The 14,904-nt window shown below is 40.3% G+C and overlaps 1 protein-coding gene across 3 annotated transcripts in view; it reads left to right on the top strand.

Annotated features, from left to right (window-relative positions):
* Nucleotides 1-12,868, top strand: part of NDFIP2 (Nedd4 family interacting protein 2) — a 216,316-nt gene extending 203,448 nt beyond the window's left edge. For all 3 annotated transcript variants that reach the window (XM_063952999.1, XM_063952998.1, XM_063953000.1), the window contains one exon: nucleotides 7,923-12,868. In XM_063952999.1, coding sequence (XP_063809069.1) covers nucleotides 7,923-7,984 — 62 coding nt within the window. In that variant the 3' untranslated portion in view covers nucleotides 7,985-12,868. The remainder of the gene's footprint in view (nucleotides 1-7,922) is intronic.
* Nucleotides 12,869-14,904: the final 2,036 nt, after the last annotated feature.

Genomic DNA, 14,904 nt, shown 5'->3' on the forward strand with positions numbered 1-14,904 from the left:
TATACTGTCTTGCCAGTCCCCAAAATGAGGTTTAATTGCTGCCCAGGGTGCCCCCCCTGCGCCCTGCACCCATATAGTGCCGTTAGTGTGTGGGAGCAATGGTGCGCAACGCGACTGTTGTTCAGTACCTCCGAAGATCAGAAGCCTTCTGCCGCCTCTGAAGTCTTATTGCTTCTGCTACTCACCCGGCTTCTCTCTTCAGGCTCTGTGAGGAGGACGGCGGCGCGGCTCCGGGAACGAGCAGCTAGGCGCACCAAGTGATCGGACCCTCTGGAGCTAATGGTGTCCAGTAGCCTAAGAAGCAGAGCCTTTAAACTCACAGAAGTAGGACTGCTTCTCTCCCCTCAGTCCCACGAAGCAGGGAGCCTGTTGCCAGCAGTGCTCCCTGAAAATAACCTAACAAAAGTATTTTCTAGAGAAACTCTGTAGAGCTCCCCTAGTGTGTGTCCAGTCTCTCTGGGCACAGAATCTAACTGAGGTCTGAAGGAGGGGCATAGAGGGAGGAGCCAGTTCACGCCCATTTAAAGTCTTGAAGTGCCCATGTCTCCTGCGGATCCTGTCTATACCCCATGGTCCTTTTGGAGTCCCCAGCATCCTCTAGGACGAAGGAGACAAAGATGTTTATTTTTAAATCCTTTTGTTTTGACATCAATTTGTTCTGCTAAACAATTATACTGAATTTCACTAGCACAATTCCACTAGTGGTTATGGGGTATATGTAATTGCGGTCGAATTCCCGAAAAACTGGACTTTTTCGCCCAAAAAATAAATTTCGACAATGCAATACAGTACTTTTCGTCAAAAAAACTGACTTTTCAAATTCGACTTTTTGAAATTCGACATTTGACAAATTCGACATTTCTGCAATGGTACAAATGCGGCTTTTCGACAAAAGTATATTCAATTGAAGAATGTAAATTCGACAACAGTGCTTTTTGACAGTAAATTCGTCATTTTCAATCCGCCTCACTTTGCTGGCGGAATGTAATAAAAAATTTTAAAAACATGTTTTTTTTTGTGTTTTTTTTATTGCTAATAGCATATCTATTTATATTAGAAGGGATTAGGTACTTGGTTTGTCTATTTAGGAGGCACAAGTATTATTTATATTTTTTTTTAAATATATATATATTTTTTTTAATGGAATGGGTTAAAAACCCGAAAAAAAATTGCATGGGGTCCCCCCTCCTAAGCATAACCAGCCTCGGGCTCTTTGAGCCGGTCCTGGTTGCCAAAATACGGGGGAAAAAATGACAGGGGATCCCCCGTATTTTAACAACCAGCACCAGGCTCTGCGCCTGGTCCTGGTGCAAAAAATACGGGGGACAAAAAGAGTAGGGGTCCCCCGTATTTTTTGTACCAGCACCGGGCTCCACTAGCTGGACAGATAATGCCACAGCCGGGGGACACTTTTATACCGCTCCCTGCGGGCGTGGCATTAAATACCCAACTAGTCACCCCTGGCCGGGGTACCCTGGAGGAGTGGGGACCCCTTCAATCAAGGGGTCCCCCCCCAGCCACCCAAGGGCCAGGGGTGAAGCCCGAGGCTGTCCCCCCCCCCCCCATCCAAGGGCTGCGGATGGGGGGCTGATAGCCTTGAGTAAAATGAAAGAATATTGTTTTTTTTGCAGAAGAACTACAAGTCCCAGCAAGCCTCCCCCGCAAGCTGGTACTTGGAGAACCACAAGTACCAGCATGCGGGGGGGAAACGGGCCCGCTGGTACCTGTAGTTCTACTGCAAAAAAAATACCCAAATAAAAACAGGACACGCACACCTTGAAAGTACAACTTTATTACATACATGTCGACACACACACATACTTACCTATGTTGACACGATGTTCGGTCCACTTGTCCAAGTAGAATCCACGGGGTGTACCTGAAAATAAAATTATACTCACCTAAATCCAGTGTCCAGTGATATTTGTAATCCACGTACTTGGCAAAATAAAAAAACGCATTTACCCGATCCACACGGACTGAAAGGGGTCCCATGTTTACACATGGGACCCCTTTCCCCGAATGCTGACACCCCCTGTGACTCCTGTCACAGAGGGTCCCTTCAGGCAATCAAGGAGCGCCACGTCCTGGCACTCTCCTGATTGGCTGTATGCGCGTCGGAGCTGTCAGACGCGCATCGCACAGCCCCCTCCATTATCTTCAATGGTGGGAACTTTGCGGTAAGCGGTGGGGTTACCCGCGGTCAGCCGCTGACCGCGGGTGACCTCACCGCTGACCTGCAAAGTTCCCACCATTGAAGATAATGGAGGGGGCTGTGCGATGCGCGTCTGACAGCTCCGACGCGCATACAGCCAATCAGGAGAGTGCCACGACGTGGCGATCCCTGATTGGCTGAAGGGACTTTCTGTGACAGCAGTCACGGGGGGTCTCTGCATTCGGGGAAAGGGGTCCCATGTGTAAACATGGGACCCCTTTCAGTCCGTGTGGATCGGGTAAATGCATTTTTTTGTTTTGCCAAGTACGTGGATTACAAATATCACAGGACACTGGATTTAGGTGAGTATTAAGTTTATTTTCAGGTACACCCCAGATTCGTCGACATTGGAGACGTGGCAGTCGGCGTGTCAACATAGGTAAGTATGTATGTGTCGGCATGTGTGAAATAAAGTTGTATTGTCACGGTGTGCGTGTCCTGTTTTTATTTGGGTATTTTTTTGCAGAAGAACTACAGGTACCAGCGCCCCCCCCGCATGCTGGTACTTGTGGTTCTCCAAGTACCAGCTTGCGGGGGAGGCTTGCTGGGACTTGTAGTTCTTCTGCAAAAACCTATATTCTTTCATTTTTACACATGGCTATCAGCCCCCTATCCGCAGCCCTTGGATGGGGGGGCAGCCTCGGGCTTCACCCCTGGCCCTTGGGTGGCTGGGGGGGGGACCCCTTGATTGAAGGGGTCCCCACTCCTCCAGGGTACCCCGGCCAGGGGTGACTAGTTGGGTATTTAATGCCACGCCCGCAGGGAGCGGTATAAAAGTGTCCCCCGGCTGTGGCATTATCTGTCCAGCTAGTGGAGCCCGGTGCTGGTACAAAAAATACGGGGGACCCCTACTCTTTTTGTCCCCCGTATTTTTTGCACCAGGACCAGGCGCAGAGCCCGCTTATGGTTGTTAAAATACGGGGGATCCCCTGTCATTTTTTCCCCCGTATTTTGGCAACCAGGACCGGCTCAAAGAGCCCGAGGCTGGTTATGCTTAGGAGGGGGGACCCCACGCAATTTTTTTTCGGGTTTTTTACCGTTTTTTTTACATTTTTAAAAATCGAATCAAAATCCGTCAATTGGCCCGTTTTTCGACAGCGGGACTGTCGAATCCGTTTTTTATTGAATATGTCGAATTGCGGCACCCACCTGCCGGAATTCGACGGTTGAATTGTGTCGAATTTAAAAACGGGCGAAAAAGTGCCGCAATTCGCCCGGAATTGCATATACCCCTATGTCTTTAGCTTATACCTTAAAACAATCACATTACGTGAATTGTCATACTTTTTTTATTTTTTATTTATATATATATATATATATATATATATATATATATATATATATATATAGTAGGGGGATAAGGGTACCGGCGACTATTGTTGTGTGAGTACGCAAAAGGTTACTGTTAAAAGGTATGATTCATGAGCCAAAAAATATAAAATTTGAACAAACAGTTTTAATAGCACATATAGATAAGATGTTTAAAAAGGTCATAAAACATCCAAAGACAAGTAAAAAAGGTAAAAAGGTAAGGACTTAGCTTTTTAAAATAGGCAAGGGGTTCCCTGCAGTGACCCCCTTGCCTATTTTAAAAAGCGAAGTCCTTACCTTTTTACCTTTTTTACTTGTCTTTGGATGTTTTATGACCTTTTTAAACATCTTATCTATATGTGCTATTAAAACTGTTTGTTCAAATTTTATATTTTTTGGCTCATGAATCATACCTTTTAACAGTAACCTTTTGCGTACTCACACAACAATAGTCGCCGGTACCCTTATCCCCCTACTATATATCCTTTAGGCAGCATTGTACTAGTGTTGCAACCTTAAGGGGTGGCAGACACCTTTAACAAGGTGGTTGTGTTTTTAATTAATTTTTTAGCATACGATTTTCATCACTGAGATTTTAATCCACAAGTGGCGCTGTATCATCCTTCGCATATATATATATATATATATAAATATATATATATATACCTTTTTATATTTTAGAGTAGGTGTTAATACCTAGGATGTGAAATCTATATTCTTCAGCAGGGCCAGAGAGAGATGCAACATACAATATCTTCTTCCTTATTAATGGCAATTGTTGGATAGAAGGTACAGTAGAACAGATGTCATCTGGTATAGAATGAGCTAAGGAAAGCATTCCTTTATATAAGCTGACTCAGTGTGTGTTATATCGTAATGTATATTAATGGATGTTCTTGGATTTTGCAGGTAGATATAGTATGCCTATGCAAGATGTTTAATATTGTACATGTATTGTAATGGAAAGCAAACTACCTCTTTTCTTTTTTTTCTATGTCCTTTCTATCTGTCTGTCTTTCCTTCTGTCTTTCTTTCATGAGAATATTATGTCTTTCAAGAGCTTTATGACCATTATTATTTAATGATTTTGTGATTCCATTATACATTGAAGTCACCTAATGCTCTGTACAAAAGGTTTCATCTCACAGGGCTTGTAGCTAGTAAAATTCTGCATAATACCTTACTGCTTGAGAAACACCAGGAGGTAGGGGTGTGTGTATCTATCTATCTATCTATCTATCTATCTATCTATCTATCTATCTATCTATGTATATATATATATATATATCTATAGATAGATAGATAGATAGATATACATACTAGCTATTCTACCTGTTCGCACACCGGAGTTTCTGATTTTCACAGTTGTAAATATAGGGGAGTGTTAAAAATGTGGTAAATCTATAGAAATGTAAATTTGAAACGTCTTCATGTTAAGTAAATATTAATCCATTATTGTTGGCGTTGTCCACGGAGTATCCGTAGTAAATACGGTCAAAAGTGACAGGACCATTTTTGTTGTTTATTAAATTCTGCATACTACAGATGCAATACAAAATTTTACCTGATTTTCTGTTTGGGAGTTATCGTTCATGCAGTGCAAGCCACGCAGCGGTAATGACGTCATTTTTAAAGTTTGTTAAAATTCTAATTATGTATTTTTCCTTTTTCCCACCTGAAGAATACTCATGTTAAATTTCAGCTTCCTAACTTATCTTGAAGTAATAGAATTAGTGATGAGTCAGTCAGTAAGTGAGTAAGGGCTTTCGCATTTAGATAGATATATAGCAACCCACGTAATACCTACCTCCTATACTGACTGGAGGTCGAAATCTGTAATACCCCTTTCACACTGCCAATGCCGGATCCCACCCGGGAATTGGAAACGGGTCCTTCCCGGGTGGGATCCGGCATTGGCCGCTGCTGCAGGCATCCTCGACCCGACATTATGCCGGGCGGGTTGCCATAGCAGCGGGGGGCTGAGCGGGCAGCGGAGGTGGAGGCGGCGCTGGGAGATGAGATCATCTCTGCACCGCCTCTCCCTGCTCTAGTAAACGGGTCCCGGGACACATTGACACGGGAGCCCGTTTACGCAGACACTGACCCGGTATTCAACCCGGGTATAACACTGCTTTATTCCCGGGTTGAATTGCCGTGTCAGGCAACCCGCGTTTTCGGCTATGCCCCTTTCACACCGCACGCCGACCCGGCAATATGCCGGGTCGTTACCAAGTTATTTGTGCGGTGTGAAAGGGGGGTATAAGTGGGTTAGTAACAGAATGTGTTGCGAATAAAATTGCTGTTGACTATTTAAAATTGTTTGTTAAATATTTACAATATAACTCTGTGTTATGAATCTTGTGTGTACTGTAGAACACACGATTGAATTACTGTAAATATGAATTCATAAAATACATTACTGTTAATGTAACCACATATTCATGGGATGTATGTGCCACAAAGATACATAGCAGTTTTTCTAGTGTAGCAGAAAAGCTGTTTTGTTTATGTTGGTGGAGGTGTGTATGATTACAATAGTTACTAGATGCTACTTTGGTGGGTGGTGATGTGTCTGACAGCGGGACGTGCACTGACGATGTCATTGGCCCATTGCTGGTGCTCTGGGTGGCTGACACGTCAGCGATTTTGTATTTAAGGTGTGTCCTTTTGTATGTTGTCTTTGTGGAAAGTCTTAATATAAACGTAGACTGAAAGGTTGTTATTGGTCATCTAAATGGCATGTCTAGTTTTTCATCTGGTTTATGTGTCCTGTGGGTGCTTCTTATTTACACATTGTACACTTTTATTGCTACCCCCTGGAAGGTAACCTGTGATTGCATATGAGGAAATCCTACCAATTGGACCTATTTACAGAGCTATAGCTATATTAGTATGTAAACTGTCCATTTGCTTTGTCCTTATACCATCCAAAGTCCTTAGTGTTCCAGTCTGTTAGCAGCGTAATATTTCCATTTCCACAGTCTTTTAAGTATAATTTATTCACTATCCGCGACCAATAAACCATACATGTAATAGTCAACTTTTTTATTTTTTCTCTGAAAACTACTTAGTTGATAGGTATAGAGGGGTGTACTATCCTTTAGCCTGGGCACATATAGGACATTGGGAGGAATTCGGTTGATATCTCCGCCTGATCTCCCATCTAAAGTGACAGGAGATCGCAGGGACGATATTCAATCGTGCCCATTAAGGTCTGGTGTAGCCACATAAAGCAGCTAAACCTGACTGTACTAAGTGACGCTATCACGAAAAGTGAAGTTTGGGCGCCCAAACAGGTCACTTTTCACACATTTCAGCTCCCCAGAGGGGGAGGACTGCGAGCTGAAATGTGTTTCCCGCGGCTCAGCATGCCCATACGGAGTAACAATTTTAAGTGCTCTGTTGGGCTCCATCTACTGGCGGCTACAGGAAAAAAAAAAATCCCCCCCCCTTCCCCCATTGAATGTTGTTAAATATGCAGTACCGCTCCCTGTTTTAGTTCTAATCCTTCCACTGTGGAGCACATGTAGCAGTCTACCTTTGTTTGGTTGATGATAGTAATGGTGGTTTCAATATGTATTGTATTTGTTTGCCAAATGCGCTATACCTTTATTGTTTTACAGATACTCTTATTGTGTGGGTGATGTAGAGATATAACAATGTGTGTTCCATTGTAGAACGCATAAAAGCAAACTAGATGTTATGATCTGTAACTGAATGATAGGAAGTACACTCCAATTTGGAATGCATTTACTTTGTGTTGGACTGGATGACGTATTGCATCATTTCTAGTCTGCCCATTTTCAGCAGTAATTGTACTAAGTACTGAAAGCCCATGCACTGGATAGTGTCTCATGTTCTGGTGAGGCACACTATTAGTGATTTATAAATCTCTCTGTGCTTTAGATTCCAGTTTGGAGCACATGATACTCCTGGATGACACCTGTCGTCATTTCTGGCAAGGGTCAACACTGGAGGGCTAATAATTATATGTTTATTTTCTATGTTTTTCCCTGATCTGTTCTTTAGGATTTGGTCTTGGTAAAGGTCCTTTACCAACCAAAATGTTGACTGTGACTTGAATGCTTTATTCACTTAGTGAATGAACTGTACTTGCAATTGCCCCATTGGCCGTATATGCATGCTTTTATATGTTGTGTTGGCTGATTAGTTATTTGCATTGACAAGCAGGTGTACCTAATAACTATCAGGTGGATATGTGTGTCTCTGTATATCCCTGTAAGATTATTGATCACCAATACTTGTGATTTATTTGTTTGTATTGTTTTTTTCCTTTTAGTTGTCTAATCCTGTTAAGCCAATAATGTTTACTCTAAAAATATTGATCACAGGTTTGTGATGCTTATAAATGACCATATTTCCTTTTTTTTTTCAGGCAAACGTAAGCAGACATTCCTTTATCTTACCAATGTGAATCAACAAGGTGTACAACACTAGAAATGAATAGAAGACTACTAAACGAGAAAATTAGTCATTTGGTTCCTAGCAGCTCTTGTTGCAGGATATAGTCCTAAAATATCTGTGTAAATATCTCCTTTATCATTGCACATTTGGCAAATGGAGGACATTCCAAATCCTCTACAAGACGTACGGTTTTTGAAGCAAAAATAGACGTGTAGCATGTTATACTTGACCTGTTCCCATTCCAACTCATCAGTGGATAGATGCAAGTTTTTATTGTACTACTTATTTTATTCTCTCATTAGCAAATGTTTGAAGTGATAACCTGTTTTGATTTAGACAGCAGAATGCTATTCCCATTGTGTATACTTCAGCATGACCTAGATTTTACCCTAAAAAGAGAACATTAATTTTGCAGATAGACAACCCACCTAACCCCCTTGTAAATATGCATCTTCGTACGACCATTTGGCACTGTCATTCTATCCAAACACTAGTTCATGAAGTTAATTTAAAAATGAATAATATGTCTATTTTTTACTAACATTAGCCTTTTTTGTATGTATGAATGAATAGAACAAAGGTACTTGATACTGTTTAAAATGTTCCATATAATCATTTGTGGTCTCAATATAATTTTATCATCTTGTGATGTCAGTTTGAACAATGATTGAACAAATGCACTTCCCAAATGGACCTTCACAAAGTATCCGATGCATCTTTACTTTCAGCACAGTGGTTTATAACAAGAGAGTATTCTCTTCCTTAGCAAAGTGTCTTGATCTCTAGAATACCTCATTACTAAATTGTAAACCACATTTTTGACACAGTTGTTTGGGACATAAATAACATTTAATTTTGTTAAACAAATTACCTTGTTGTCTGCCATTAAGCTGTTAAACCAGTAGGCATACTATTTAATTCTTTTAAGCTACTGTCCCAAGCACCATACATAAATTGTTTCAAATGTCAAAATCTTTTTAAAATGACATTAATATGTAGGGACATGTGTACTAAGCCTTGGAGTTAGAAAAAGTACCAGCCGATCAGCGCCTAACTGTCATGTTACAGGCTGCATTTAAATAAATGACAGGAACTTGTTGGTTAGTACTTTGTCTCTCTTCAAGGCTTAGTACATATGCCCCAGATTGCTTTGAAGGAATTCAGATGGACCAGTTAGCAGCGCATGCAAGGGAGCTCTTAAGTTAGAACATTGACTCACTGTACTGTAAGTAGACTCCCAATCTCTTACGCAGCTAAATGGTCAAAACTATTAGACCACTTTCTTCTATAATGTAATAGTAAGAGAGAACAAATTGTAATGCCTGTGTTTAGTGTTTTGCTGAGGCATCACAGCACATAGCAATACTATGTAATACAGTATGATAGAGAAAGTTGTTTTGTCCTCTGTAAAGGATAAGCATATTTACATTATGTTAATATAATGTATTCCTGGATCATGTCTAATTATACATTTTTATTTTATTAATGTGAATTAAGTGGTTTCACATTCTACTTCTGGAAAACCTAATATCTCCTAATCCCTTGCTAATTTGCACATGATTGGAAATGTCTGTTTTGTCCAATGTGACAAACTTGCATAATGCGAATATGGTGACCCTATGCCTTGGTGAAAGAGTCATAGGAATTCTAATTTGCCTTCTAATGATGTGCCAAGGATGGGGTGTTGGGGTGTGATGTGGGCAAACAATGTATTGCAACTGGAATGGATGCAGGGTTGCATCCTATCTTTATGGTTTTATTTTCTCCTTGTCTCTAATATGATTATCAGTCTCTAAAGATCTGGTGTCCTGCTGCTTTATTTTGTCTTTTAATCAACCTTCTAGTGTATCGGTTATCTGTACACTTAGGAGCATTTTTTATTTAATGGAACTCTACAGATTTAAGGAAGACATTTATAGACCAAAATCTGTGGGCTTAGTTGGACAACCCCATTTGCTTCAGTAAACTACTGTACATATCATGGAAAGGTCACTCTGACTGAACATTATGCTTTCAATAGCTGGTGCACAGAACTATTCTATGATCAGTTTTTTAAGAATTGTGAGAAATGTATTTTGAGAAGTCAGAGCTGTATGTGTGACCTAACTTTCTTCTCATGGTTAGACAGTTTTGTTCCTGTGTTTGGTCTAAGGGGGTAATTCAGTTCTCCTTGGTGTTTTGGGAAGTGCCTCTGGAACAGTCCTCAGAATGAGGAGAGACTCCTTAATATAATCCACCAGCATATTACAGAGAATTGAATTTGTCCCTAAAAGTGTCACTTTTTAAAATGCTACTAAATTGCAGGTAGTTGAACAATGAACGTTGCAAATTATGAACCAAGAATTCATTGATGTAATGATACTAAATGTAATATTTCCAAGTGTGATAAGTTTTTATTCATTGCATATTCTTTGTGGGAGTGCTGCAGAACTGGTGAGATATAAATGGACCCAAAGAACAAATAATTTAATGTGTGATATGATTTGATGATTGTTCACACACTAGCTTGTTATTTTCTCCTATACTTCTCCCATCTCCTGAAAATCTTGATTGGTGCTTCAAAACAAATAAAAAAGTTGAGATTTCTCTCTGAAAAAGATTCAACAATAACAAATTTTGGGCCTTTCTGGGGATAAGTAATTTCAAAGATTACTATTGATTATTACCTCAATTATTTTAAGTATATAATAATACAGACATAACTGTTTGCTATGAAATATTGTTGAGGCAAATTTGTAAATTTAGGCCTCTAAAGTTGCCAATGATTACTGCAATTTGGACAGCTAATTAGTCTGTTTTTAATTGACCATAAATTGCCACCTGTATGGACACACACAGCCCTCTGCTCCTAATTTACAGCCTCCTCAATACATTTGGACAGATGGAATATTAGGATGAACGATTGCCAATTACAGTATCTCTATATACAGTATGCAGTCATCTTGTCATCTTTGGACTGTGCTGATGTCAGTGATATTTTCAAGATATCTCATTATGTATCTGTTTTGTTTTTTTAAATTTTTTTTTTATCTGTGATACCAAGTAATGCAACATGAAGTATCAAATCTATGCATTACCACGTGAAATACATAGCCTATAAACAGTACTAATATATGCACTAACGTCCAATGCGCAGCTTTTATATGATTCCGTTTGCTTTATATTTTACTGATATTCATTCATGCCATGTTTATCTGACTTTAAAAAAAAAAATGATGAGCGGCTAATTATGCGTGTGTAAATCTAATCGCAGTGTAAGCTGTTCTGAAATGTTGTGTTGTTCCTGTCTTCCTTTCAGAAATGTAAAACGGCCATATCTCCTTCAATGAAAGATCTTTCTGTAGGGGTTGTCACTCTTTATATACTCTAAAAGGTGCAATATGGAAGCTTCTGCGTGAAGAAGTGATTCTGCACAGTGTATGTTCTTCATTTTAGAGAGCTACATAATATATCATCTCTAGCCTGCAATGGCAGAACTGTATAAAGTGAGAAAAGCTACGATACATAATCCGAATTACAGTAATCACATAACTAAAAAATATATATTTTTCTCCGTGATATGAATAACAATGTTTTATGTGGCAAACCATACTGTGTTTAGTGCAATAAATCCATTTTAAAATGCTAAATTAAGCTCTGCAGTGCTACTTTACAAAAGACAACCTGTCAGGTATACGGGGAAAAAAGTGTTTGTGTAAGTGTGACTACTTATTATGGTTTGACAAACATGCTTGTTTTTCATCAAAGAAAACAGTTACACTAAATGCGACAATGTGTTGTAACAAAAACGTACATCAAATTTTTGTCCGTGAATGAAAAATGCTGTTTTAACAATATATATTTTGTTATGATTTCTTATTAAGCTGCTGTCTGTAGAACTTATCTTTGCATATCAGTAGAACCAAAAGCATCTGTAGACTGTCAGAATGTACAAGCCAACATATGAAGAGGGAGGAACAACATGACAAACCTTAAATGATTATTAGAAAATGTCATTATTTGCATCGTGTGATCAGATTAAATTGACATCATGGGATTTAGCCACTTGTTGTCACTGACCAATTCAATCAATCTTCAAAACCCTGCATGTTAATTACCAGAAGGTGCCCTTTTCCTCACAACTCCTGAGTCGGCGTTAAAATGCACTCTCGAGATTTAACGTGCTAGGAAAGACATAGATTCCTGCTTTTTATGCATAATCTATGGTTTTACCGTTCTGGAGAAATGCTATATAATTGACGAGCTCTGGGTGTAAAATCCAGAACATTTCCCAGCATGGTTATTCCTACGCCTAATTGGATATGCGCCCATATCTTTAAAAAAAGAAAAAAATATATTAATTTAAGTTTTTTCCTTTCAATAGGAGCCTAGGGAAAACACTGTTGTTTGGTATGTAAGAGGTATAACTGTTTCATTGAATTATGTAGTATATACCTAAGAAAGATATCCGTCAAAACCTAGGAAGGACTTTCCAGCAATATCCGTATGTTTTCCTGTGCGCTGAGAGATTGCAGGTTACATGGGTTTTGAAAAATATACCAACTTGTCAAAGTCGATGATTTTACCAGCTATTGTAGGTTCATGAAGTTTAGAGATCAATATGAATCAAACATAACACTGTCTATTTGCCTGTTATTACAGCTGGACACATGTTTATGTTGATATGAAAAAGAGAAATAAGACCTATTTTGTTTATCTGTTTTTAATCCGATGCACACACATCTCCAAGCTTACATTGTGTTCTAAGGTTCTCAGACAATGACCAGATTTACTAACTTATTTTGGACTGCAGAAAAAAGGCTCAACAGTTGATTTGAACTTTTTTTTTTCTGAAACATCTGTAATATTATTCTGTTTCTATTTTCAATGTATGTGCTAAGTAAAAATTCAATAAAACATTGTTTTGTTGAAACATTATTACTGTGCATAGTGTGACCTTTATTTGATCTAGATCCAGCTCTGCCCTGCAACAACGAGTATGTGTGTCCATTCAATGCAGACATATTGTAGATATGTTACATTTGCTCTGGTCAATATGATGCAAAACACCCTTTGGGTATGAATATGTTAAATAAAACAAACATTTGCTTTTCCGCAATTACTAGACTGCTGACTGTTACATTACCATAAGAAGCAGTCCTGTATTATGCACACTGTTATAATCTAAGGGTTAGATGTTATTTCTATGCTTATGAATATACCATTTTCTCTGGCTGGGTCCACAGGATTATCCACAGGATAACATTGGGATATTGTCGAGCGACAGCGAAAATGGCACCAACACGGTCACGAGCTTTCTGGCCTCCCAGGATGCATTGGGGCCTCCACTATATAGTCCCGCCCACTGACTCAGTCAGATCAGTTTTTTGCTTGGTGCGGCAGGAAGCCGCATGGCCACAGGGCTGCTGTGAAAGCAGCCTCAAGTTTTCATTACTTTATTTGTATAGACTTACTATAATGTTTTTTTAGAGCAACTTCTCTTAACAGCGTCTTAAACGCATATTAGAGTTGCTCCAACAACTCCCCACCGGGTCGCAACAACGCTTACCTTTGAGTATCAGTGCTGTCTCGACGGGCGTCTGTGTCGGATGTTCTAGCAGGTCCAGCAGACGTAACCAGGCTGTGGCCGGAGCATGGGGAGACGGTGAGTCTATGGACTTCCTCTTACTAGAGGGGTCAGGACACAGCTACACTGTCTTGGTGGAGACTACAAACAGTGTGTTGATGCGCCGAACATCTCGAGTGTGACAGCGCTACGCTCTGGGGATAATAGGCGCCAGGACTAGGTAGAGGCCGCGATCCTGGGAGTTTAAGTCAACGGGGGGATTCAGACGCTCTCCTGGCCGTCCCTCCTCCGAGTTCATGGCCAGTTCCCGCGTGTCTCTCGTTTCATGAACTAAATGACCTCACTTCCGGCTCAGACGTTACCACGAGGGTACTCGGTCGCACCTTAGACGCTGCGGTTGTGTACACTGGATATAAACCCGCCCAGACCGAGTTGCAGGCCTTAGCGCCTGCATACACGTGGAAGTCGCTCAGCGTCCGTGTCCATTGGTGAGCGTCCGTGTCCGTTATCAGTTATCAAGAGCGGCAGTGTACACCAGTAGCGTCTGAATCCACTCAGCGTCTTACGAGCGTATTTGCTTGGATATGGAAGTGTGGTGAGTCTCCCTGTATCCCGCTCTCTGGAGGCAGGGTATACAGTACTAGAAATTCTCTCTACTTCTTAGTATGCATTGTTAATTTTTAGTACCTATTGCATATGAGACCTGTATATTACTGTGTTTTCTGCATGTTATGTTGAAAATAGAACGAGTTAAAACAGAAGTACAATTTTCCTACTTATGTATAAGTTGTTTTGGTGGTTGTATTCTCATATGACAATGTCTAATGCTTTAACATGTGACTGACTGCTAGTATGTGTGCTGACTTTTCTATGTAATGTCAGTCCTGTTCTGACCCTCAAATCAGGTGCACTGTGGTCAGATTGATCTCACCTCTATATACTGACATATAGGGTGTTCTTCAGTCACAAATTGTGTAGTCGATAACAGGTTAATACATGTCTGTGAGCGGCAGAAGTGATAAGGAGAATTTATCAAGCACTCCTATAGCCCTAACATGCTTATCTTGTAAGTTAGGGGTAATTGATATGAATCAATTGGTCACTTATGAGGGTTTGTGTGCAAACTGTTTCGCTTTTCAGCTAAGTAAAAAACAGGAGTTGGTTCAACCACCAACAGAGCCACCATGGAATATGTTCGCAAAGACTCTGTCTTCAATAGCGGACAGGTTAGCTCCGGTAGCACCACCTCAAGGGTTAGGTTACACTATGAACCCATACATGCAGCTCCCTTCCTATGGTTTGGTTCCAGTAGCCTCTACAAGCAACCAAGGGGCAGGTAAGACTAAGACAGATACGTCTGTGTGGCAGACTACACAAGATGATACAT

This window comes from Pseudophryne corroboree, chromosome 2, assembly GCF_028390025.1.
Source record: "Pseudophryne corroboree isolate aPseCor3 chromosome 2, aPseCor3.hap2, whole genome shotgun sequence".
In the NCBI taxonomy this organism is placed as follows: Eukaryota; Metazoa; Chordata; class Amphibia; order Anura; family Myobatrachidae; genus Pseudophryne; species Pseudophryne corroboree.